The sequence below is a fragment of the Equus quagga genome, chromosome 2 (assembly GCF_021613505.1).
Source record: "Equus quagga isolate Etosha38 chromosome 2, UCLA_HA_Equagga_1.0, whole genome shotgun sequence".
Lineage (NCBI taxonomy): Eukaryota > Metazoa > Chordata > Mammalia > Perissodactyla > Equidae > Equus > Equus quagga.
In genome coordinates, this window is record NC_060268.1 from 183,735,078 (window position 1) to 183,761,281 (window position 26,204).

The 26,204-nt window shown below is 54.3% G+C and overlaps 1 protein-coding gene across 2 annotated transcripts in view; it reads left to right on the forward strand.

The window, feature by feature from the left end:
* INPP5A (inositol polyphosphate-5-phosphatase A) overlaps positions 1-26,204 on the forward strand; it is a 226,732-nt gene that overhangs the window by 96,192 nt on the left and 104,336 nt on the right. For both annotated transcript variants that reach the window (XM_046652236.1, XM_046652237.1), the window contains exon 4: positions 393-480. In XM_046652236.1, the coding sequence (XP_046508192.1) occupies positions 393-480 (88 nt within the window). The remainder of the gene's footprint in view (positions 1-392; positions 481-26,204) is intronic.

Here is a 26,204-nt window from a genome sequence, read left to right on the forward strand (position 1 = left end):
TGTCCTTTCTCGTCTGTTTCTGTTGACTGCGTTTTTGTAGACATGTCATATTTTGTTGCTTCTTCGTGTGTCAGGTAATTGTTGACATGGTGCAGACGTCGTGAAGGGTGTGTCATTCAGTGTCTGCATCTTGTTTCTTCCCTTGAAGCGTGTTGGGGTTTGTTCCTTCAGGCAGTCAGGGTCTTGAGGCTCAGGTTGATCCTTCAGGCTCCTTCCCTCCCTCCTTCCTTCTCTCCCTCCTCTCTTCCTTCCACAGTCGGTCGGTGGTGTTTTCAGGGTGATGGGAAACTTGGTGTCCAAGCTAACATCCTGTGCCTCGTAAACAAATGCCTGTAAAATGATGAGGTGTCTGTGTGACTTTTGCATTAAAGAACTCACTTGTTTCCTTCCAGAGAACTACTGTCCAGTGATGCAATGAAAGAATACAACAGGGCTCGAGTCTACCTGGATGAGAACTACAAATCCCAGGAGCATTTTACAGTAAGTGTTCTTCCGTTCCATGGATCAGCATTAGAAAAATGGAGCGTCTGCTGAAGCCACCCTTCTTCTAATTAAGTAAAGAGAGTCTGTGGACGGCTCTCTGTCACAGCGTAATGCCATCATGCCTGAATTAAAATGTCACTGCGTTCCTGCAGCCTGTTGGGTGGTCCAAGTCCACGGCTCGCCTGGCAGGAACGTGGGCACAGTGCAGATGGGGGGCCTCGGCTGCTCCTGGAAGGCACCTTGATTGGCTCGTCATCAGCTAGCACGACAAGGCCTGCATGGGAGTTGGAAGGTGGACAGCCAAGGACCCCAGGGCTTTGGCATGCGGGAAGATAATAGGGAGAGTCGGGGGCTCCAAGCCTCACAGAGACGAGGGATTAAACCAGCTGTGGATCTGCTCTGCAGAGGAGCCTGTGCCACCAGGCTTGCTCCTGTACTCAGCCAGTCCTGGGAGCCCTGGACAGACCTCCAGAGGGGCCGGGCTGCCTCCAGGGGCATGGGTCTCCCTCCAGAGGGGCTAGGCTGCCTGCAGGCGGGTGGGTCTCTCTCCAGAGGGGCCAGGCTGCCTCCAGGGGAATGGGTCTCTCTTCAGAGGGGCCGGGCTGCCTCCAGAGGGACAGGTCTCTCTCCAGAGGGACCAGGTGACCTCCAGAAGGGCTGGCCATAGCGGAGTGGGACAGAGCCCCCCACAGAGCTAGGTGAGACCTGTCCCCCCTCCTCAAGAGTCCTTGTTCTGACATGGACAGTGGACCCTGGGAAGGCGGCCCCAGGGAGATGTGACAGCCACAGGATGGACGAGGGGCAGAGGCAGGACTCAGAGGCTTCTTGGAGAAGCAGATGTTGAACGGGTTTGCACAGCTGGTTGTGTGTTTGGAGGATCGTGTCTGAAGCGCCGTGTCTTGAGGGAAGCCCTGAAGCTGCTGCGCTGGCCTGGTTTCCTCTGCTGTCTGTCCCCTGGCATCCTTCCCCTCCCTCTGTCCCATCGCTACAAGTACAGGTGCCTGTTTGATGGTCTTCTCCACAATGCACGATGTTGTCTGCAGGCAGCAGCGGTCTGGGTCCTGCCCTCAGCTTGTCCCCTGGCCCTGGGAGCCTGGTGTGCAGCAGGCACTCAGCCACCATTTGCCGGCTGCTTGGAGCACTGGATGCCCATGTGCTGAGGCAGAGGCTGGGGCCGAGGAGAGCGTCCTGTGCAGGGAGCAGCAGGAGCAAAGATGCCACCTCCCCAGGGCTGCAACCTTGAGATCGTCCTTCGGGTTAGCCAGGCACCTGTCAGTTTTCAGTCTTTAAATCTGGGGCATCTAATGCCAGTTAAGTCATGTCTTTCCATTGCTGAGAGTCACATGACTGCAGGTTCATGTCCCCACCCTCAGCTGCATCTGCAGGATGCTGCATCCTGGTGTCTTTCCTCTGCTGCTCTCCTTGGCAGCTCTCTCAGACCCTCCTCCAGGCCCACCTTCCACCATTCGCAGGTCGCCTCCCTGCTGGCCTGCTGTGCTTGGTCCTCCACCCCACTGCTTGCACCGGTCTTGGCCCTTGTCCCCTGAGGTTGGGGCACAGCCCCATCCCTCTCTCCTCTGGCTTTCTACCTTTTCCATGCTGACTGCGTCCTCTCAGCTTGTCCTTTAAATAAAGATGCTTCTGTCCTGACTCGCGTGCTTCTCCGTGCTATGACCAACTTCCTGCTGTTCTCAAGCAAGGCTTATTCAGATAAAAAAATACACTATCTGGAATTAAAAATACACTAGTTGGGGTTAACAGCAGGTTAGACACTGTAGAACAAAAGAAAAGTTAATTGAACTCGAAGACATGGCAATAGAAACTACTCAGAATAAAACAGCTAGAGGAAAAAAGTTAATAGAACATGACTTCCCTGTGATATACTATCTAGTGGTCTAACATACATGTGAACGGAGTCCCAGAAGGAGAGGGCGGAGGTGTCTCCTCGCCACCGTCACCCTCAGAGGCGTTGGTCTCTGCTCGCTCTCTCTGCTGTATCCTTGAAGCCGCCATGTTCCAGCAGTCATTGGTCACCTCCTCCTCATGGAAACTGTCCTTGGGTCTTCACAGCCTCCTTTAAATAGAAGACACAGGTATTTTAGAAGTAAAAGGATAAAGAAAAGTATATCATGCAGACGTAAGGTAAAGGGAAGTAGGAGTGGCTGTATTAATATCAAAGTAGACTTCAGAATATTGCCAGGGATAAGGGGGGCCTCTCATAAGGATAAAGAGATCAATTCCTCAGGAGGACAGTGTGCACCCAGTGTCAGAACTCACATGTGCGTGAAAGCTGACGGGGCCGGAAGGAGACCTCATCTGTGGCCTACGAGGTTCCCACGCTCTTCTTTCACTAGTTGGTGCTGTGGGTGGACAGAGTCACGCCAGCCAACGTGACCCCACTGACGTCCGGCTAGAGGAACAGCAGGCACAGCCGTGGGAGGAGCACACCACACGCTGAGGGGCAGGGACAGGAGCGCGAGTGGACTGCTCGTCGCAGGGCAGGTGCCAGAGGGCTCAACACCACGTGACTGGGAAAGGATGAGTCGGCTTCCACTCTGTTTCCTCAAAAATATCTTTCCAGAGGAAGGCAAGAGAAATTGCGATAGAGATTTTTCCAGACAGGTGAGCCTCGCTTTTAAGCTTTTCTGGACAAGTGCAGAGCAGCCTTTAGGCGGGGAGTTTAGGTCCGTCTCCGAGGGCTCTGCTGAGTGTTCCGGGCGCCTCCACCCTGGCTGCTGAGACGCAGGCCGTCTCGCAATTCGTGCGTTCACATGGACCACTCACCATGACACATTGAAATCTGGTCCGTAAGACAAACCTCACAGGTATGAGAGTTTGAATCGTGCAAAATATCTTCTCTGACCACAAAGGAATTAAATTAGAAGTAAACAAAAACATTATCTGGAAAATTCCCAAATATTTGGAAATAACCAACTTGTAAATAACCCATGAGTCAAAGAGAATTTCACGAAGGAAATTAGAAACTTTTTCCGATTACATGAAAAACAAACTGAAAACCTTCAAAATTTGTGAGATGCACCTAACGTAGTGCTTAGAGGGAACTTTCTAGCATTAAATGCTTACATTAGAAATTTTTAAAATGAAGAGCAAATTAACCCAAAACAAGTAGAAGGAAGGAAATAATGAGAGCAGAAGTCAGTAGAATAAAAAATAGAATGGTAGAGAAAATCAGTGAAATCAAGCTAGTTCCTTAAAATGGTCAACAAATCTGACAAACCTTCCCAGTGGGTCAGAGGATCAGAACAGGAGTGTGTCCAGGACAGAGCCCGGGGCGGGTGGGGTCGTCCAGGTGGGATTCAGGCGTTTCTCCTGGGCTGAGGGACGGCACAAATTGCCTCTCAGGTGTTTCGCACCTCAGTGCCACGCGGGGCTGGAAAGAGGACGTGCAGGGCTCCGTGTGCACCCTGGGTGGTGGAAGGGGCCTTGGCACTTGTGCCCAGAAACTGCAGCCCCGTGGAAAGGCTGGTGGCTGGAGCTGGTGTCACCTCCCCCCTCAACCATACACAACCCTGTGGAAGTTTTCCATGTCTTTTGGAAATGCCCACTTTCCTGGTCCTCCGTGGTCTGTTTTGTGTCACATGTCGCACCTGCTGACATCATACTTGTGTTTCTCTTCCAGCCCAAATGCTGGGCGGGCCGAGAAGAGCAGTGGTGGGTGCCGGGGAGCCTTGGGGCTGAGAGAGTCCCTTTGGCCTTGCTTCAGCCCTTGAGATTTACCTCAAAAAGTCATTTCACAATTTGCAACAAAAAACAAAAGCCTGAAAAACGAGCATTCCCAAAATTCAGCAGTTTCACCAAAGAAATACACATTCTTGTAAACATTTGTGTATAAGGGTGGGCATCAAAATTACTTGATAGCAAAAGTTGGAAGTAACTTTAAATACCCGAGTTAGCGGTTGTCATACGGTGGAATAGCCGTGTGATGGAGCATCTGCAGCCGCTGCAGACGGCGTGGCACAGGGTGTCAGTGAAGTTAGCGCCCCGCCCAGGGCTCGTGGGGCACAGGGGCTGCAGCCCACACTTGCGCCCCTCGAGGATCTTGCCATCCTGTTGGTGTGTTGAAGTACTTAGTGTAGTATTATGTCTAGTCTGTCCTTTGATGCATAGGTTTTCAAACTTAAAACTTCTGAAACCAGGGTGCTCCCACCATTCGTGGCACCGGGGTGCGCCCACCATTTGTGGCATCTCACGGTTAGCCTGGCAGCACTTCTCCTTCTTGGCCATAAATACAGTGATGGCACCGTAGTTGGTAACGTGGCCATTCTTCTTGGTTCCAGCCTGAGATGGCACTCATGTGGCACCTCACTGGGTGGGTCTGACCCCGACTCAGGGGCACAGAGGGAACTGCCCAATGTGCTGTGTCAGACTCAGGGACAAGCCCAGGTCTGAAGCCCCTGAGGCTGTGTCTTCAGGTGTCCACAGGACTGGACAGTGTCTGGGAGACACTGCCCACAGAGGGCGTGAGTGGGTGCTAGGCAGCTCTCCTTCAACCCAGCGGTGCCCGTGGCCTGTCTTTCCTTTCCAGGGTCACCGTCCTCCTGGCGATCCTCTCCCACAACCATGGTCCTGTGCGAGTGTTAATGGCCAGTGGGCTAACTGGGACAGCCATATTTGGCAGGTGGAAAGGGTCAGTGATGTTCCACACTCTTTGTCTGGAGCTCATCCCAGAGTCGGCTCAGGGAGAGGTGTGCGTTTGTCATCCCCGCCTTATGACTACCACGGTAATGGTTTGCAATGAAATCCTGTTTGACCCTGGGCCCTTGGAGCACCCCTGTTGTGCCCATCCATCGCCCCTCACTGTGTCATGTGTGGAACTTTCTTTGCTGGGGGCCTCTGGACACCCTGGTCAAGGGGACCCAAGACTCCTGGGGTCCTGGGCAGGGCTGGGCAGTGCCGTGTGGCCACTCTCCCACCCCAGCCTGGTGGCCTCTGGCTGTCAGAGGGAAGAAAATTTAATTTTTACAAGATTAATGGTATTGGAGCAATATTTTTAGCTGAGTGTGGTTCAAATAATAGGCCATTAATTGAAAAAGGAAATTGAAATGAATTTATCTTGTACATAAACGCTGTCACAGGTATTAATAGGGATCAGAAAATAGTGGCCTGTTCCCAGAAAGAAGCTGAACCTGAAGCTGCACCTGGTGTGTGAACATGACATGATGGCGGGGGTTGCTGCATGCACAGAAACATGGAGGGCTGCAGGCCAGGCGTGGGGCATGGCGGGGACTGCAGGCATTTGTGGGGGTGATGGCCTGGAGGAGGCTGTGGGCCTGGGGGCCTGTGGCCTGGGGGAGTGACAACCTAGGGTGCACCGGGCCCGGAGGGGCTCAGGCCTGGAGGGGCTTCACCCTTGGCGGGAGAAGTGCTTTGGGCCTAGGGGGCTGCGGCCTGCAGGGGCTGCGAGCCTGGGGGTGGTGACAGCCTAGGGGGCTTTGGGCTTGGAGGGGCTCAGGCCTGGAGCGGCTTCACCCTTGGTAGGGGAAGTGCTTTGGGCCTGCGGGGGCTGCAGGCAGAGGCAGGAGCCTGCAGATGCACATCTGCACCAGGAGATGGCGCCAAAGCAGCGTTTCGAGGTGCTCAGAGGGCACATTTTAGACTTAGAAAAATGATGATGTTAAATTTTACTTGCTCATAAGAGCCATCCTGAGTGGCCATTTACTTAAGCAGAAGACTTATCCGGTCTACTGGGGGCCTGAGAAGACAGACTGGCCCCCAGTGGCTGTCCCCTGAGGAGCATCCCTCTCCCCAGGGCCTTTACTGCTGGCCAGGTTGTCGCCTGCCTGTGTTTCTCCAACGGTCAAGCACTGGAAGCCTGTGCCTTCACAGGTGCTGCCCTGGAAGGCTGGGGCCTGTCCTGTTCACGGGAACTTATTTGAACATCCCACATGGGGTGGACAGAGGACCTTGGCCCAGGGCATCGATGCAGCCATGTGGGAGCTGGACGGGACGGCCGGGAGCTCACAGACTGTGTCCAGGGCCCCTCGTGCCCTAGCTGTTTCCTCCTGGCAGTGGCTGCTCCGATGTTCCAGTTGCTGGCCGTCTTCCTCCCCAAGTTCGACTCCCTGAGAGCAGCAGCTCTGTGTCTGAGGCTCTGGCCCAGGGCCTGGAGTGGCGCCCGCACATACTGGGAGCTGGGAAACGCGTTCTGAGTCCAGGCAGGAGCAGGGCTCCTGGGGCGAGAGGAGCCAGGACTCAGTTGTGGATGAACATGGACACCCTTGGCCCTCCCAGGGAAGGTCCAAGGCTGTGGATGCACCATTGTAAGCTCGAGAGAGAACGCCAGCCTCAAGGAAGAATTCGAGGCCATCGGTGTTTACATTTATTTAAGACCACAGACTGGGTGAGATCCCCCAGGCGTGGGCTGCAGAGGGGTCCGAGTGTGGGGCCCCTGAGCCTGAGGCCCCCACTCTTGGAGACTGGGGAGATGAGCTGGGTTCATCCAGAGCACAGTTGGGGAGGTGGAGGAAGGCAAGGCTGGGGGTGTGCTGGAAGCCACGTGGCAGCAAAGAAAGATCCATGAGGGATGAGGCCGCAGACTGCCTGGGCTGCCTGGGAGGGTCTGGACTTCTCTGTGCCCAGGGGTCAGAGAAGACAACTGGCACCCAGCAGAGGAAGGACTCGGGTCTCAAATGGGAGCTGTGCTGCCATGGCCGCCTGGCTGAACACCAGTAGACGTCCTGGACGCTTTCCCCAAGGGGAGCAAAAGTCCAGTGTTTTCCATGATCGAAGGTTAAATTCCTTCGGTATCCTGGCTGGCGTTTATGTTTTAGCATCCCACTAATGTTTTTGTGTTTGCCCAGAAAGAACAAGGATGTTCCAGTTCTAATCATCAGCAAGTTTCAAAGCTCTAGTTCTGTTCACATCATGCGGTAAATAAAACGTCAGGTTCTCTCGCGGAAGAAGGTACGTGTTTATGGTGCTGGACTCGCTGCGAGCAGGAAGAGGAGCCTCAAAGGAGCTGCATGCGAAGCCCCGAAGTGTGGTTGGGTGCCCTGCTGCTGGGGACACTTAAGGCCCCAGGCCTTCTGCCTGCTGCTGGTGTCCCTCCCGCTGGTGTGGCGGGGTGCCGATGCCCCAGGGACGAGACCTGTTGTTGTTGGGGCCACTGCAGTGTCAGGTGGAGAAGCCAGCGGCCTCCACTCTGCGCGTTTGGCTCATCCTCGCTGTCTCCGGATACCTGTGCCTTGTAGAACATTTGCAAAGCACAGAAAAGCAACGCGCAGCAGAGGCATTGCTGTCTCTCAGTTGTCCCTCCTCCCAGACTGCAGAGGCGATGTGTTCTGCTGACCCCGCAGGCCCCTTGTCTTAGAGGACGCTGGCTGCCCGCCCTGCTGGCCCTCCATGCTCAGCCCCTTCTGTTCCTTCCCTCCTCGCTCCTGCTGGGGGCTGCGCCTCCCTTCCCTCCTCAGGCCTTTGCACTCGCCCCGCCCTCCCTGTGCACTCCTTCCTTCCCCAGATGCCCGGAGGCCCAGGCAGCCACCCTCGCCGCCTCCTGGGGCGCTTCCTTCCCTCAGTCCTCCGTGCTCTTCCTTTCCTGAGGCACTGTGTGGATCTACATGTGCGTGCTGCCCCTTCCTCGTGCCTGGCTCCCTGCTGCTGTTGTGTGAGGACAGTGCCAGCACACCTGCTGTGAATCATTGCATTTAGGGGTTGAGCCCACGTGGAGCAGTGTTGGTAATCCAGCACGTGACATGAATGTGTGACTGGCAGAAAAACGATTTGTACAGGAACACGTGAGAGAAATCTCAGTTACACAGATGGGCTCCAAGGTGGGCTGGGAGTCTCTTCAGATGGGGTCGGCTTCCTGGGACCTGGTGCTCATGTCCCCCCGCTCCCTGTGGGTGCCAGGCCCTGGAGCACAGCAAGGAGTGGGGAGGTCCCTCCAGAGGGTGTGCAGGGGGTTGCCACGTGGCCCCGCCAGGTGAGGTGGGCCAGGCTCAGGGAGGATGGTTCCCCGAGGAGACAGCTGACCCCCGGGCCTGCGAGGAGGGACCTTGAGGCTGTGTGAGTTAGACCGGGCACGTGTGCTGCTGCAGAGCGTGCTCCCCCAGTACCCGAAATGCTCTCGCCACAACCCCCTGCCTCCTGGTCCCAGCCTTTCGTGCCAGCCCCTTGGAAAATGCTTACGCCTAAAGCATTCTAGGATTTTTGCCTCCTGGGAACCACCCCCAAGGAGGTCTCAGGTGCCCGGTGTTGGTCACACGTGTCACTCGGTTAACTTCGCAGCAGCCCAGGCCCCCACGCAGGCCTTGGCACTGAGCAGGTGCCTGGTGTGATTTCCACAGCTTCCAAGTGTCTGTTGATCAGAGGCCCCGATAGCACAGGAGTCGAGTCCTCGTTTCACCGGCCCGCGGAGGAGCATCGAAGACGTATCACTCAGTGCCTGAGAAGCCTGCATATCGATGGCGGGTGTAGAGCTGGTGGCTTTCCTGTCCCCTGGCTTCAGAAATGGCCGAATGAGGAAGAAATGGCAAATTTATTTTCGTATGATTTCCTCGAAGTCTTGTTTCACTGGAGTAAAGGAGTAAACATCACAGAGTGAGATGTTCTCACTATTTCTGCTGGTCGTTTGTCTGACCTGGGGGCACAGAGGAGGGAACAGAGCGGATTGTGTTTATCAGTGTGAATTCAGGGCTTCCTGAGGTGGGAGAAGCCCCGAGGAGCACGGGCAGGGCCACCCAATGTCCCCTCACCTGGGGACCCCATGCTCTGCTCACCAGGTGGCCCCATAGTTCCCCCTTCACCTGGGGACCCCATCCTCCCCCTCGCCTGGTGAACCCCGTCCTCCCCCTACTTGCCTGGGGACCCCATCCTCCCCTGACCTGGGGATCTCTTCCTCCCCTCACCTGGTGACCCTCACCTGGTTACTTGTGAGGAAGAAGAGGAGGGGGAGGAGAGGAGAATGGGGGGTCACCTGGCTCCTGAGGCAGGCTGGCCGGGGTTCCCCCATGCAGCAGCAGAGGGGCCACCCAGGAGGGCGGCACAGGCTGATGCAGTGCTCAGGGAGCCATTCCTTTTCGGGGACGTGAGTGCTCCTAGAACAGGGCCTGCAGGTGACCGTGCCTGTGGGCAGCTGTTCTCCACAGCATCAGCTCAGTGCTGGGCAGACCCGGACATTTCTTAATGGAGAAGCCGCAGGCCTGGGCGTTCCGCTCCAGCCTGGAAAGCCCACACTGGTGTGCGTGCTGCTGGGCACGAGGGCTGCTGGGGACAGGATCCCACAGACCCCAAACCCTGCCTGCACTCAGACGGCTGGGCTGGAAGAGTGAGCCGGGGCATCACCGTCTCAGAGTGCAGGAGGCACAGACTGTCCCCTGCGTGGCAGGACCACGGTTGCCTGTTGCTGTGGCCTCCTCCCTCCCGTGGCTGCAGCCATGCCAGTGGGCAGCCCCAGCCACGTTTGCTGCGGGAGGGGCTGGGCTGGAGCCTTCGCTGCAGGAGCCTTTTCTCAGAAGTGTCTGTGCAAAGCTGGCCCTGGAGCCATGCGTGGTGGTCTGTTGGCAAATTTGGCATGCCTGTAGGGCAGTGTGAGCACAGGCAAGACTGGCTGGCAGAAGCTGTCCTCGCTGGTGGCGCTGGGCTGGTGCCTTCGCAGTGGTGGTCCAAGGGGGAAACTCTTGTTAGAGCAGACACTGTGAGCTCCCCTTGGGACTTTTTATTTTTTTGGTGAGGAAGATTGTCACTGAGCTAACATCTGTGCCAGTCCTCCTCCGTTTTGTATGTGGGTTGGTGCCGCAGCATGGCCTGATGAGCCGTGTGCAGGTTCACACCCAGGATATGAACCCCTGAACCCTGGGCTGCGGAAGCGGAGCACGCGAACTCAACCACTAGGCCACCGGGCTGGCCCCACCTCGGGATTTTGAAAGGTGAATGCTCTCAAGCTGTGGCAGCCTGGAGTGGGGCACCAGGCCCCTGGGAGCCTCTGTGCCCTGGAGGACAGGGCATCTGTGGAGAGTGTTGTACACCAGATGGCTTTGGTGACCACGGGGTTGCCTTAACACGTGGTGGTTCTGACTGCCCCTCAAAACTCTAAAAGTGGGGTTCTGACTTGGCAGAGGAGCCTGAAGCCAGGGACCTGATAGGATCCTTCTGTGCCTGGAACTCAGCATCACCCAGGGGCCCTGAGAAGGCCCAGGGTGCTGTGGACTGTCCTCCCCGAGCTCTGAGGCTGCGACTAGATGGACGCCTTCATTGCCGCGGGTGTCCCAGGCCCGTTCTCCTCTGCCTTCCAGAGTCCAGCTAGCACCTACATCCCTTGGTTAATTTGATCCCTGGAAAGAGGCTCACAGGTGAGTTTCATTTTCTGTGAGGCGAGAAGTGCAGCCCAAACAAGAAATCCACGGACACAAACTTCAGGAACACCGAGGTTCCCCGGAGCGCCGCCTTGCTGTCTGTGTGAGATTAAGGGGGGGGGAGGTGACCGTCTCTGGCTCCTGGAGAAGGCTGTCAGCCCCTCCCCTGCAGGACCCCCTTCAGGAAGCTCCTCCCTCCCAGGACTGAAAGCTTCGCTTTGCAAACCCAGCCTGGCCAGCAGGCTCCCGTTCCCAGGAAAGTGCGGTGGCCTGTGTTGGTGTCCTCCCTGGAAGTCAGACCCTGAGGCCCAGGCACACGCCCCGGCACCCAGGAGGGGTCACTCCATGCCCTGGAGAGGTCGGTCCCCACCCTAGAGGGGTTGGTCCCCCCAGGAGGAGTCTGTCCACGCCCTGGAGGGGTCAGCCCACCATGTGAGCCGTGTCTCCACACTCCCACTCCTTGTCCATGCTGGTGGCTCCTGGGACCAAGACACCTTGCCTGCTGGTCAACCACTCACTGCTCCTTCCTCTCCTGCCCCCCTCATTTTGGGGGGCTCCGTCCTCTCCTGTCTGCCCCATCTACCCCCGTGTTTGCACTGCTGAGAAGAGGGTCCTCAGGGCCAGCACAAGCTGGGAGGGCTCTGTGCTGGCCTTGGTGATCCTACTTTTCCAGGAGAGCGGCGCCTGCAGTCGCCCTCCACGCCCCCACCCTGGGCGCCTGCTGAGGGGTGAGGTGGAGCAGCAGCCGCTTCTTTCAGTCCTGGCCCTGGGGCTCCTCCCCCGCTGCCTGGCGGCTGGGGCTGCAGAGGGCTGGGGGCAGGAGGAGCTGTGCAGCTTCGGTGGAGACCCCTCCTGCGTCTCCTGTCCTCCCCTCCGTGATCTGCCCTTCCCCCCCTCTGCTCTCCTGAATCAGATTTTAGGGGAAATTTATGGAAAATTAATGTAGTTTACTGGTGTTCTTTGATCCAAGGAAAGGGAAGGAAGGCAAATGCCTTTCTGATGAGGGGGCTCATCTGCCTTGCGAGCGGCCCCCTCCCGCCCTGGCGGTCTGCCTGCCTGCTCGCCCGCCTTTGGGTCCAGACAGGCCTGATAAAGTGAGAGAAGCAAGATTGGTTTTCCGAGGGCACCGGGCCCCCCGTGCTCAGCTAAATCACGGCTGTCTGCTCCACGGCGGGCGGGGTGATGACCCGCTCCCCCCTGTGCACCCATGGCCCCGCGGGACGCAGTGATGTGCGGCCGGGCAGCGGCAGGGGGCTGCAGTGAAGGTGAAACTGTCATATCGATCTTTTTAGCACTAAAATATGAGCCACTTTACTCCGCTCCCGCTGCTGTGATGTGAAAAATAATAACTCGGATCCAAATTAAAAATATTGATCCCGGGAAGGTGCTGAAAGTAAATAAACACTTCCGAAGTTTTCGGGTCAGCCGAGGAACGGGCTCGGCAATAAATGTGTCGCACGTCGGAGGCCAGGGTTCTGGATCTGTTTTTTCTTTGAATTGATTTTTCATTATTTACTTCCTAAAAGTGTTGGAATTTGGTCCTCCACTGTTCAGTCCCAGTGTTTGGGCAAATTATTTCTTTGGGGCTTATGAGGTGCTTCTAATCCACTCGCTCATTGATTGATTGATTTTTGACTCAATGAGCTTGCAGTCCCTACCTCATTGCGGGCTCCCATCATAATTTTTTATACATTTAGGCTTGACTTTTTTATCTCCCTCTAACAGATGAGCCGATGTTGGGTTATCAGACGGGGGTGGACAATTGCCACAAGGTTAATTTTGTCTGACTCCCTGCTTTCCGAGGACATGTTGGGTGTGTCGTGGCCATGGGCTTGCGCAACGGGGTCTCAGACTTTCCAAATGCCTTTACCCAGCGGGGCCAAGACCCTGGGGTCTGCGAGCGGCCCACAGCCGGGTGAGGGGGTGGGCGCGCTCAAGTCTCGGGTGCCGTGGTTCTTGCTGAGTGTGAGGGGACGCTGAACCCTGCGCTTCTGGAAAGTTCTCCCCTCAGGAGGCCCCAAAAGTGGGGTGAATCTCCCTTACTGCCGTGTGGGTCCATGTGGCCTGGAGGAGAAGGGAGGTGTGGTGCGAGCAACAGCTCGGGGGGACAGAGGAGGTGGTGGGATGGCCACTCCCTCATGGTGGAGTGTGGGGCAGGTCTTCCTGGGAAGATGTGGGACTAACAATGTGGCTTGTCCTGCTGTCCCCAGAGCTAGGAGCCTTGTGGCCATCTCCCATTCACCGGTGCCCTGCGTGTGGAGCTGCCAGGCATGGAGTCTGCCCAGGCTGGACCCCGGGGTGGGAGGGAGGGGGGCTGTGCCTGGTGCTCTCGGGACACCAGCACTCATTGCCTTGCTCCACATTTTGGGTTCCAGATGTCGGGAGGGCCCGCCGTGCCTCTCAGTGTCAGGAGGGCCCACGTGTGCCCTTTGGTATAGGGATGGCCCACATGTGTCCCTTGGCATCGGGAGGGCCCACGGTGCCCCTCAGAGTCGGGAGGGCCCACGTGTGCCCCTCAGTGTCGGGAGGGCCCTCTGTGTCCCTTGGTGTAGGGAGGGCCCGCTGCGCACCTGCTGGTGGCCTGCTCATGAGCCGTGAGAAGCAGGGGCCAGATGTTTTCGGTGTGCACTGTCCTGACGTCGGTGCTGCGAGTGGTGGCGGGAAGAGGTGTGGTATGTGGCATGCACGCGTGTAGTCCCTGTGCACTGGCTCCGGTCAACCGCAGTGGTCAGAGGGTCGGCCGAGGGACCCTGTGTGGAGGCTTCTCTACGTTACTCAGACTTGAGTGGGTGGCAGAGAAACTGTCTCAGTACCTCGCATGAGCGCCCGAGATTCTGATCGACTGAGGTCAGGACGGGTCAGGAAGGTGGACAGGCATTTCTGAGAGTGGCTGGTGTGCTGGCCAGAGAGAAAGAGGGCCACCAGCTGGGGCATAGGTGGAGGGCCATCGCTGGGCCCCTTGACGGAGGCTGGAGCCCCCAGGGGTCTAGGCAGCCTGTCTGGGAGGGCTAGGGGGTCGTGGAGGAAGGAACTGCTTTTCTCCATGCTGGTTTGGGAGCAAGGGTGGGACGAGGAGGATGTGGAAGTGGCCCTATGTGCAGGCATCCCCGGGTGTGGGGTTGGCCCTGTTGGTAATGTCACCCTGCTCCAAGATTTTGTTCGGGAGGTGGGAGGAGCCGCATCATCCTGGACACATGAGTAGCTCTCCTGGGACCAAGGTGACCACTCCCCAGCAGAGAGCTCATCTCTGAGTTCCAGATGTCTGTGAGCATCCAGCCCTGTAGTCATATTTTCTGACCGTAATGCCCTTTTCTGGAGCGCTGGTACCCACCTCTGCTTTGGCACCATTTCCGCCTCTGGACGCAAGTTTCAGATGAGAACACGTGTCTGAGAAGGATGGTGCATCCTTCAAATGCACTTGGGAGGCTTACTGGCTGCGTGAAGAGGTTCTGCAATGCTGCCACTCCACCTCCCCAAGGACTGGGAGAGGAAGGCTACCTGCAGGGGCGCCAGGACCAGGTTGGTTTGTGCCTCGGCAGATGCAGAGTTGAGATCACAAGTGCTGGCTGCCTCAGCAGCGGGCGTGGTCCAGCTTCCTATGTGTGAAGGTGAGTTGAAGCCTTTCCATTTGGCTGCAGGAACATGGGTGCTGTGCTCTGGGTGCTGGCCCTGCTGCTGGGCACCAGAGGTGCAGAGATTCAGAGACGAGCGGTCACACCTGACCTCTGCCTCAGAAGCCCGTGGTCCAGGGCTGGTGGGCCCAGGGAGGGCCCGCATGGAGGCCTAGGGCCGGGGTGCAGCAGTTCCTCTGCCGGGACAGGGAGGTACTGAGAAAGACACCTCAAGTCATCATGTTGTACTCTGTAAGTTTGTAGAGTTAAAAATAAGAAGGAGTTTCCTCGGAAGAATCCAGAACTGGAAGGGCAAAGAGCTGCCGTGGCCTCAGCTCTGGGGGCTGGCCATGGTCACCTGGCTGTGGGATTGTGTGCGAAGGTCCTCTGCCTCCATGAGGAAGGCAGGGCGCTGCTCGACAGCGTGGCTGACAGGTCCAGGTGGAGCGTATCTCCAACACCGATCCAGAAGGCTCTGCTGTCTAAGCTGCATTCTGAAGGATGACCATGCTCAGATTTAACCAGGATCTGGAACTGCGATTCCATCTTGGCGATTAGTTGAGACATTCATTCATTCACTTGGCAAACCTTGGTCGGGTCCTGCCATGCACACGTGTTCTGTACTGGTGTCGTGGCGGGTGTAGCAGAAACTGGAGAGGAGCGCTCTTCTGTTGGGAGAGGACGCCCGTGCAAGCGCAAGGCTGGAGCCCAGAGCACCGGGAAGTCGCCCAGGGCCTGTGACCGCATTGGCCTGTGAGACCCTCACAGCCCCTGTGGGCTGGCCTGTCTGTAGCCTCGTTTCACAGCGGGAAGCAGGCAGGAGAGGAGTCCAGCAGCTCACTAACCCGACCAGGCGGGGCACAGTGCGAGCCTGCGCTGGCAGCTGGGCTCCACGCAACACAGCACACAACACGCAACACAGCATGGCGTGTCACACCAATGCACCGCACACGGCACACTCACTCTCTGCCATGGAGCTTACACACTCCAGTGAGCGAATACTTACACAACATGCCACATGACGCTCAACCCATGACACAAGACACGCTGTACCTGGCACGCTCCGTGTGACGTGACACACTCTTGCACTCTGCCCCTGTGGAGCATGCAGATTCGAGGGGACAGATAGGCGGATGTGCAGTTTACAAAGTGTGAAAGGAGCCTGATGTGACATGTGGGCCATTTCAGAGCGCCCCGAGGGGCCTGAGGAGACTGGAGGCGAGAGCAGGCTGCTCTGAGCAGGTGGGCTATAGTTGGAACCTGAAGGATGAGGAGTGAGCTGTGGAAGGAAGAGGGGAGAACATTCTGGCAGGGCAGTCGTGTGTGCGGAGGCTGCGTAAACACGGAGATGTGTCTCCTGGGCCCTTCACAGACGGCCTGCTGCCTGCTGTGGGGCATGTGGTCCTGGGTGGCCTTCTGTGCCTGCCGCTCCCCTGGGGCCACACCTGCCTGGACAGCCCACACTGGTGCAGAGTGAGTTGGGGTTGTGCAGACCCAGCTTGCAGGGCCCTGCACGACGCCCTGCAGGAAGAGAGGGAGGGCGAGCTCCGCCAAGGCTTGGGGGCCCGAACAAGCTGCACTGGAGGACAGAGACAGAAGATGAAGGATTGTGTCCCCAGCACCCTTTGTCAGGAAGCTTCTGTAAGGAGGTGCTCCACCAAAAGTGTGGACCCCGGGACCCAGGGGATGCGGGAAGCGGGGTTTGCACACACCAGCACGCTTGAGGGTAGGAGCAGAGTTCAGACATGAGTGTTGGTTGCCTCCACCATGACCAGAGGTGTGTGGGCTCTTTGCGGAGGGCGCTGTCTGGCTTCCTAGGCATGAAGAGTTGACGGCCTTTCCATGCAGCTTTAGAAACACCGGTGTGTGCTTCTGTGTGCTAGGCCTGACTGCCAGCAAAGGGAGATCCCAGGACATAACCACATACCAGGCGAGAGAGCACTCATGCAGCTGGTTAAGTTTCTAAGGGAGATTCCCCGAGAAAGTGAAATTGGTAGGTGATGTGATGTGTTGAGACATCCTGAGATGCGATTTAGAGTGTGTGGACGATTATGGTAAATAGACATTAAAGAACTTACTTAACAGAAAAAGAAGGCTGCGATGAACTCCAGGGAAAACGAACAGCTGTTCAAGAGAGGAAAAGCAATCATAATATAATAAGTGGTTCTGTTGGGAGGAGCACTTTCAAAGTTATAACGCTATGAACACTGTTCATTTAAATAAAAGTGTGATTATCTGCAGAGGATGGGGATCAGGGATTGTGTTTGTGTGTGTGTGTGTGTGTAAGACGTGAGTGGAGGGAAGACAGTGTAAAGGAGTGAAGTCCTCGTCTTTCACAGTGGAAAAATCAGTAGTTAATGTTGAAAAGTAGAAAATCGAGAAGTAGCAATATAAGCTTTAGAATCACGGAGGTCAATACCAAAAGAAAACAATTACGGGAAAGTAAGTGCTTTCTCGTGAGTAGAGAAGAGTAGAAAATTGAAGTGATCGGGGAACTGCTGCTTTTCATAATAAGGCTTGCAGAACTGTGATTTTTTTTCTTAATCAACTTAAAAAAAAACTTAGAGGTAAGAAATTTCTTCTCTTAATGGTAATCTCAAAGAAGACTTGCAAGAGGAGGAGGAGGTGGTGTTTGTGTAGGGTAGACAGGAGGTGCACGTGGCACTCGCTGGTGCACTGGTGCAGCTGTGACTGGTGAGTGGGAGTGGTTCTGGTCATCTGAGCATGGGCCGTCTGAAAGAGATGGGCAGGGAGAGAGGAGGCTGGAATCCTGAGGCTCCTTTGAGCATCAGGCGAAGGAATTTGTATCTGATTAGATGGTCAGTGAGGAACCATGGCTGAGTTTTGGGAAAAGAGGTGAGGTGGTCAGAGGTATGGGAAGACAGAGAGGGGGTGGGTGGGTTATTTCAAATTTAAAAGGCCTGGCATGGACCAGAAGTAGTGGTCCACTTTGGTTTTATTTTCTTGACTCTAGTTCCTTCTCCTCTTTGAGCCCAAACTATCCAGGGGGTGTCCCCAGTGAACACTAAAGAGAAATGGGGTCAAACTGGGAGGGGGAAGACAGTGCAGATCTCTGCGTCTCAGCTGGGATGGGGAAGCCAGACAGCGTGTGGCCAGTCTTCGAGGAAAGCTTGCCTTTCTCCCCTTCCCTGCGTGCACACCCTTCACTCCACCCAAACCACACCATGTCCCCAAATGCATATCAACACCCCTTTGTGCTCTAGTTTTGAAAGCACAGTCCACAGCCAAGGGTAAGTTGAAGCTTAAGATCCACTTTACTGAATTGACTACATTGAAAGTAATGAGGACAATATCTGCTTCAGGAAAAAAAACAAAAACCGAATGAAATACTTTCATGACTAGTCAGAATGGATTTGCTAATATAAAAGTACGTTGTTTACATCTTTAAGTTCAGTCATGTAATTATGGCTCGAAGGTGTCAACTTGTAAGTGATTCAGTGGGAAATTGAAATTTGAATAATGTCACCATTTATAATAGCATCAAAATATGAAATATTTAGGAATAAATTAGGCCAAAGATATGCAAGCCCTGTGTACTGAACACTACAACATATTGCTGAGAGAAATTAAAGAAAATCTAAATAAATGGGGAGATAGACCATGTTCATGGATTGGAAGACTCAATATCATTAAGATGTCGTTTCTCCTCAAATTGGTGTAAAGATTCAGTGCAATGCCAATCAAATCTGAGCAGACTTTTTTTGTAGAAATTGACAAGCTGGTTCTAAAATTTATGTGGAAATTTAAAGGACCTAGATTAGCCAAAACAACTTTGAAAATGAACAAAGATCGGGGACTTATGCTACCTGACTAAGATTTATTCTAAATCTACAATAATCAGGGCAGTGTAGTGTAGTATTGGTGTAAAACCAGATGAAAAGACCATGGACAAGAATGGAGAGTCTAGAAATAGGCCCACCATTGATTTTTTTTTTAAAGGTTGGCACCTGAGCTAACTTTGTTATCAATCTTCTTTTTTCTTTTTTTCTTTTCCTCCTCAAAGCCCCCCAGTACATAGTTGTATATTCTGGTTGTAGAGTAGGTCTTTCTGGTTCTGCTGTGTGGGACGCCACCTCAGCATGGTTCGATGAGTGGTACTAGGTCGGTGCCCAGGATCCAAACAGGAGAAACCCTGGCTGCTGAAGTCGAGTGCCTGAACTTAACCACTCAGCCATGGGGCCAGCCCCCTACCATTGATTTTTTTTTTTTTTTTTTTTGAGGAATATTAGCCTTGAGCTAACATCTGCCACCAATCCTCCTCTTTTTGCCAAGGAAGACCGGCCCTACACTAACATCTGTGCCCATCTTCCTCTATTTTATATGTGGGACGCCTGCCACAGCATGGCTTGACAAGTGGTGCCATCTCCTCACCCAGGATCCAAACAGGCGAAACCCAGGCCACTCAAGTGGAAGGTGTGAACTTAACCGCTGTGCCATCAGGCCGGCCCCCTTCTTGTTGATTTTTGACAAAGGTGTCGGGGCACCATGTGCAAAAAGAGAACCTCAACTTTTACTTCAAAACTTATAAAATTTGAACTCAAAACATGTCATAGACCTAGCATAAGAACTAAAACTAAAATTTCTCCAAGAACACAGAGGAGAAGATGTTAGTGACCTTGGCTTTGGGAAAGATTCCTTAAATATAAGACAAAAAGCACAGACTTTTACAAAAGAAAAATTAATCTATTGCACTTAAAAAACATTTATTCTTCAAAAGATACATTAATGGGTAGTTCACAAAGAGAAAATATTTTCAAAATATATCTGACAATGGGTCTTTCTCAAGAGTACTATATATAAAGAACTCTTGCAACTCAGTACTAACCAGACAAGCAGCTGAATTTTTGAAAGATCTGAACAGACACTTCACCCAATATAGAAATGGCAGATGAGCGCATGAAAAGATGTTCAACACTGTTAGTCATTAGAGCAATGCAAATGAAGACCACATTGTCCTTTAAAGAGCACCAATTTTCCACTATTGGCTGAAATTGAAAAGATTGACCAAATCACGTGCTGTTGAGGGTGTGGAGGAACTAGAAATCTGAGCTGTTGCTGTCCTGGAAATGCTGAACCACACAGCCAGTTGGGAAGACACTTTGGCAGTTTCTTAAAAAGTTGAAACTACACCTACCATGGGGCTGGCCCAGTAGGGTAGTGGTTAAGTTCATGTGCTCTGCTTCGGTGACCTAGGGTTCATGGGTTCGGATCCCGGGTGTGGACACACGCACAGCTCATCAAGCCATGTTATGGTGGCATTCCACATAAAACAGGAAGATTGGCACAGATATTAGCTCAGCGACACTCCTTCTCAAGCAAAAAGAGGAAGATTGGCAACAGATGTTAGCTCAGGGCCAATCTTCCTCACAAAGAATATACACCTACTCCAGCCACTCCACCCCTTGGTATCTACCTAAGAGAAATGAAAGCACATGTCCACACAAGGCCTTGTATGTACATTTTTGGGGCAACTTTATTGATAGTACCCCAGAACTGCCAACAATCCAAACATCCACCAGCAGGTGATGGATCAACCAACTGCAGTACAATCCAGCTGTAAAAAGGAGTGAGCTGTTGGTACACACGGCAGTGCAGACAAGCATCGAAGTAATTATGCTAAGGGAAAGGAGTGAGAAAGAACAAGAGCACATTCTGTATGCTTTCACGTATTATAGAACATTCCTGAGAATGCAAACTAATCTACAGTGACAGAAGGCAGGTTAGTGGACTCCTGGGACGGGGCTGGAGGAAGGGGCTGTAGGGGAAAAGGGACACAGGAAGCTCCCAGAGCCATGGATGTGCTCGTTATCTTGATGGTGGTGACAGCCTCACGGGTGTCTAGATGTGTCACACCGCATCTAGTTGCAGACCTTAAAGCTGTGCTGTTTGGTAAATGTCGCTTATGCTTCAATAACGTTGTAAAAAAATCTAGTCGTGGTTAATAGCTGATAAGCGGTCAAACTTTAAATAATTTAATCGAAAAGGGAGATATTTCCATTATGAGCTGACTCCATGTAAAAGCTACACAAATCACTCTGTATGTCGTGATTAAGAAAGCTTAACATTCCACAAGACTTAACAGCAGAGTATGAATGATTTTCAATTTCATGTACACACTCTACAGATGTTATCAATATAACATTGAAAATTCAGACATTCTTTCGGTTAAATAAGCCTTTATTGACTTTGAACATAATATCATTCCAACTCAATAAAAGTGATTTTGGTTGACACCCATCCGCGTTTTCTCTGCACTTTGGGTGGGCGGGCGCCGTCTCCTGGTTCACCGTTGCTCAGTCGGTTTGCAAGTGAGTTGCATGTCTGTAATGGGGCTGTTTTTACGTGATTAGGAACCATTGCATTTTTCCATCTGTTGCTCCCATTTTGAATGAATCTGGATTCACAGATGCCTGATTCCCTGTGGAGCATCTTCCTTGGTTCCATCTGCACCTCATAAGTTGTAGTCTTGTTGTGTGTCTGTCCCCTTTTCCAACTATGAGCTTCTGGGCCCGGAGGCACTCAGTGTCCTGCAGGTGTCCCCTGGGGTCCAGCCGGGCATGCAGTGTGCATTTCTGTCTGGCCAAGTTCCTGCGTTTGTGCGACCAAGACCTGCATCCTGGTCTGGGTGTGTGGTCCCTGCTAGTGGCCTTGCCTATGGCCTCGTGTGTCTGGGAGCCATCCCCTCCCAGCTGACAGCATCACCCTTGTTGGTCCAAGAATGCCTGTGCACCCAAGTCCCGTTGAGTGAAACCAAAGTAGAGGGCATCAGCAGGTGAGTCCAGCGTCACGTGTGGCTGGGATGTCATCAAGAACACCTCCCCCCATCTGGGATCTGGACTCCTGCCTGGACTGGGTGCTGGGGGCTACCAATGGACCCTTTCCGTGACAGAAGGAAGTCACACGTGTGCCTTTGGGAGGAGTTGCGACCAGCCCCTCCCCATGCCAGGTGCATGCACTGCCACCTGCAGTGGCCTTGTCTCTTTGAGGAGCGGGCCCCAGGGGTCTGCCCGGGAGCTGAGTGGGGAGAGAGAGCAGAAGCACCCATGCAGCAGTGGCGCAAGGAGCTGTCCCCATATCGCGGTGGCTCCCTCCTGTCACCACAGTCTGAGCACACAGCTGCCCGTGGCCTTGCCTGTCCCCAGCTGTCCCCGACTGTCCCCTGCTCTCAGTTGGCTCACTGTGTCCCCCAGGGTGGCAGTGATACTGTGAGAGATTCCTTGAGCAGGCCCCTGAGAAACCAGGACGGTCCCTGTTCCTTTGCCCAAAGCCCCTCTCGGTCGGTTTTTCTGATCCCCGGGGGTGATCTGTCTTTGCTTCCCTCCCACCCACACGGGCCCGCTCGCTGCTGGGCCCCAGGCTTGCGGTCTTTAGCCGTGAGCCTGGGGTCCCTGCCTGAGTGTGGGGTGGGGTGGCCAGGCATGGCTGTCGCCTGCTCCATGCAGGTCTTAAGCGGCCCCTTCCCCTGTCACTTGCCGGCTCTCTCCCCAGTGGGGAACCCGTGCTGGGCTCTGTGGCACCGGTGGAGCGGAGGAGCCAGTGGCCGGCCGATCCATCAGGCGCAGACAGGCGTGATCGAGTGCCGTGTCACACGCAGCCCGGGAAACAAATACTCCGCGCAGAATGTATTGGTGAACAAACTGAAAAATTGTAAAGCTCTTAAGGACTTTCATGCTTGTTAGCATTTTCTGACAGAAAATCAGTGAAGCGGTGAACATAAAGAAAGAGTCCTGGTCGCTCCGCAGTTAGCTGCTTGTTCCGTTCGCTTGCCCTCGGGGGACGTTTCACTCCGGAGTTCCGCCTGGGCAGCCTGCCCACAGGCTCCTCTGTGACAGTTTCCACTGCGATCCTCCCAGGTCCCTGGGCTCTGCTTTTCCCTGAGCTGTGGCCTCCTGTGGATCCGTTTTCCGTTCCTGGAAGGACCAAAGATGGATACTTTCTCGAAAGCCCAGACGGTTTGACGTCAGACACCAGGAGCCGGTGGGGCGCTGAGATGGTGGCCGGGTCACCCCGTTTCCAGAGCCCGAAGTCTCTAGGAGGTGGGTCTCGGGGGTGTCCCGAGGCCCAGGGAGGAGAGCCGTGCTCAGGGCTCCGGGCCGGGGGCCTCGCTGAGGCCTCCTGGGTGTTGTCTCGTGTTCATTCTCAGGTGGGAGGTGTCCTTGCCAGCCTTCTGTGCTGGTGACTCCTGCACTTCCTGTGTCAGGTTGGGGTCGCCGTGGAGGGTCAGGGTCATGCAGGGTCCTTTAAGGCCTTGCACAGCCTCACCTGGAGGAGAGCGAGGTGTGTTTTTCCGGTGAGACAATGATGCCCGTCGGGCACCTGTTCCACCCCTGCAGTGCTGCAGCGCAGAATGCGTCCTGCACCCAGGTGCTGGGCTCCGGCGCTGAGCCCTGTGTGGTGCTGGCTAGCAGTTGGCTTTGTCGGCCAGTCTCTGGTTGTCCTGGCATTTAATCTCCGCTGCCCGCATGTGCAGACAGACAGCCCGGTGCAGCACGGTGCCTGCTGTGCGCGACCACCCGTCAGTGGTCCTACCTCCTCTCTGTGGAAGCCCGTGGGTTCTAACTTGGTGGGGTCGTGGTCATCTGGCTTTGTATTTGGATGATGTCCTTTTTGGGTTTATGTCCCTGAGGCTTGCTCCTGTCCAGATGTCCAAGTAGTGCTGCTTCCTGTTGTGCTGTGTTAAACACGTCGTGTGGCGCGAGGGAGAGGAAAACAATGCTGAGTCGAGGAAACAGCCTTGGTGCTCACCCGGCGCAGGGGTTCCGTGGACTGGTCCTGACTCCTCTGCCCTCAGACTGGATGGAGCGTTCTGCAGACTGGCGCTGGTCCAGGTCCCCCATCAGTGGTGGCTTGTCAGCAGGCGCTCGTTGCTCCCGCTGTGTGGCCTGGATGCTGAGCCGTCAGGGGCCACCCCTCCCTGCCTTGCACTTTCCCAGGTGGGGGCAGGGCCAGCGGTCCAGGCTGTACCACTTCAGGGCCAATCCCAAGACCCAGCCCTTCCTGCCCCAGGCCACTCAGACCTGAAGAAATGAGACCAGGGCTTGAAAGACCTTGTGGTGCTCCTTGCAGATGCTCCAGTTCCCAGCAAAGGCTGATCTCGTAGAGCTGGTGACTGTCTCCTGGAACACATCCTCCCAAGAGCTCACATCCCGAGGAGACACGGGGGCCTTTAGAGCGCGGGAAAACCACCTCTTAGGGTCACAAAGATAGTCTTCCTAAAGGTCAGCTTACTCCACAGTTTCTCCTCGGTTGCGTATCTCTTGCCTTTCGGGAGAAGGCATGACCTTGAATTACTATGAAGAACAGCAGCGTTGACACGTGGGGTTTCCCTTGTGTGTTCGCCAGGTCAGGTGGGGAGAATGTGGTCAGGCACCATCCCCTTTTCACGTTTGCCCTAAAATCAAGCAGCCGTACGCCTGGCTTTACTCAGGGTTATCTCTCACGTCATGCTTAATTTTTAATAAATCATTCAAGATCCCTTCCTGGCTGGTTTCTCCTTGGTGAGCCTGAGAAATGGTTCACACGCACGGATGTCTGTGTCTGGAGTGCCACGAAGGAGAGGCACCGTGAAGAAGCCCGTGCGCATCTCTGCGGCTTCATGCCGTCTGTGCTGCGGGCCCTGAGTGCGTGGGACGCTGTTAGAGGCGATGAGCAGCCCTCCAACAGCGGGTAAGGACGTGAGGCAGAGGTGGCCACAGGCCTCCTACTCTGCAGAAAGCTTGAAGTCTAGACAAATAAAGCACACGTTGTGTTCTCAGACAGCCCGAGCACTGTCAGACCACCTGGAGCAGATCGGGCAGAGGGGCCTTAGCGGGCCTGGCACTTTGTGGTGACTTCCCCGTCCCTTCTGGCTCCACTGGAATGAACAGTGTCTGTGATTGCCCGAGAAAGCCCTGAAGGATTGGCCACACTCGCTTTTAAACATCTTTCAGACGGAAATTGTTACACTTTGCTCTTCATCTTGAAATTAATGTTTGGTTGTCAATTTTTACTGCTGATCTAATGGATGAGGACCAGTGACTGCAGCTGTCCCCTCGGAGCCGGCCCCGGGTGCGCTGTGCAAACCGTCTCCAGCAGCACCCCGTAAGTGACTCAGCTGGAGAAGCACCTGTGCGTAGGGAGCTGGTCAGCCGGTCTGTGCTGTGCACTCAGTGCTCTGGGGACGTGGAAGATTTTTTTTGTTTCATTTCTTTTTATTAATCCATCACCCTCACCCTGCCACTCAGAAAAAAAGTGGCTGGATGCAGCTTTCTGAGCCGAGGCCAGACCAGCCCACGTCGTGCAAGGCTGAGGCTCCGTCCGAGGCTGGCCGCGTTTTCGGCATCTATTTATGAGACCCAGTAATGTGACAGTGTGCTGGTCTAGTAGATGCTGCCGCACACGCTCCGGACAGCAGGCGCTTCCACGTGACCCGAGCCGCCGAGCCGCAGCCCCTTTGGGTCAGAGCTAGGCTCTTTAATAAATGTTGGCTGTTCTTCCAAACATCGTAATCATTTAAAGGGTTTTCAAAAAGAGAGAGAACAAATCAGATCAAACCGTAACTGTTGTGTCTCATTCCAGAGTTAAGTGTGTGTAAAAACGTGGGCTTGTTTCGCGTCCCCTCCCAGTTTTCATCTATTATCACAATAATTGAGTTTGTAGCGGGAATTAAATTTATCAAATTGCGTTATCCTCTTTAGAAATTGGATAGGTACCCTGGCAGGGCGAGGCAGAAGTTAATCCGCTTTGCTAAGGCCCCCAGTGGCAGCACACACAGGCCTGAGGCGGCTCAGACTTCGTCCTGTCACCCTGGACACGATGTAATTTCTCCTCAATCCCTTGTGCAAATAATGACATTTGAATCGAGCATTAACAGGCTTAATTACTTTAAAATTGTCATTTTAATTTACACTGATATAGTATTGATCATACAAGCAGAGATTAAGCTGTTCAGTGGAGCGGATGATGGGGAATTAAACATTAAAGGGTCCTCGAGGGGCCGCGCGCTGCCCAGCGAGAGCCAGGAGAGGGATGATGTTTCTCGGTAATGAACTGGCGGCATGCGGGGACATGAATCTTGGGCTCTTGGAGAAGGGGAAATAATGGGGTTTGGGAAGCATTTGCAGGTTATTCATTCGCTGCCATGCACCAATTCTCCGGTGATTCATCCGCCTCACCAACATTTATTTATCCAGCAGATTCCGAGCTCTGACCTTTTTGCTAAGTACACTGAACATAAGTTGGAGTGGAGATTTTTCAGGTGTAACTTTTATAAGTATTTGTTATTTTTTCTTATTCCTAGGTAACATCAACCAGAATTACTCAGTTCTTCTAATGTCCCCGTGTCCCTGGGCCCTTGTGGCTGTCGGTCATGTGGTGAGAGCAGAAGTGGGGGGCTGAGGGGCCCGCCGTTCACGAGGGGCCATCACGGGCGGGCACCCCTCCTAACACGGCTCCTGCGGCCGCGCCACACTTCCTCCGGGGACGATTCCAAAGGCAAATTTCAGGGTTCAGTCCCTGGTCCCTTTTCAGATGGAATGACGTAAGAGGCGCACTTTCTTGCCGTGGGAATAACAGCCCTTTGCCTCTCTTTTCAGTTCAGTTTTCTCATGATCATTGTGCAGAGCCACGTGTGTAACTGGAGCGGTGCCGCCAGGTGGAGAAGTGCGGAGATGAAGCAGGATGCTTCTTTTTCAGAAGCAAGCACATTTGACGACTTCTTTTGGCTGACATCAGAGCCATCAAATCTTTTAACCTCAAACTGGTTCAGCCTTAGAGGTTACGTAATAAAAACTCACGT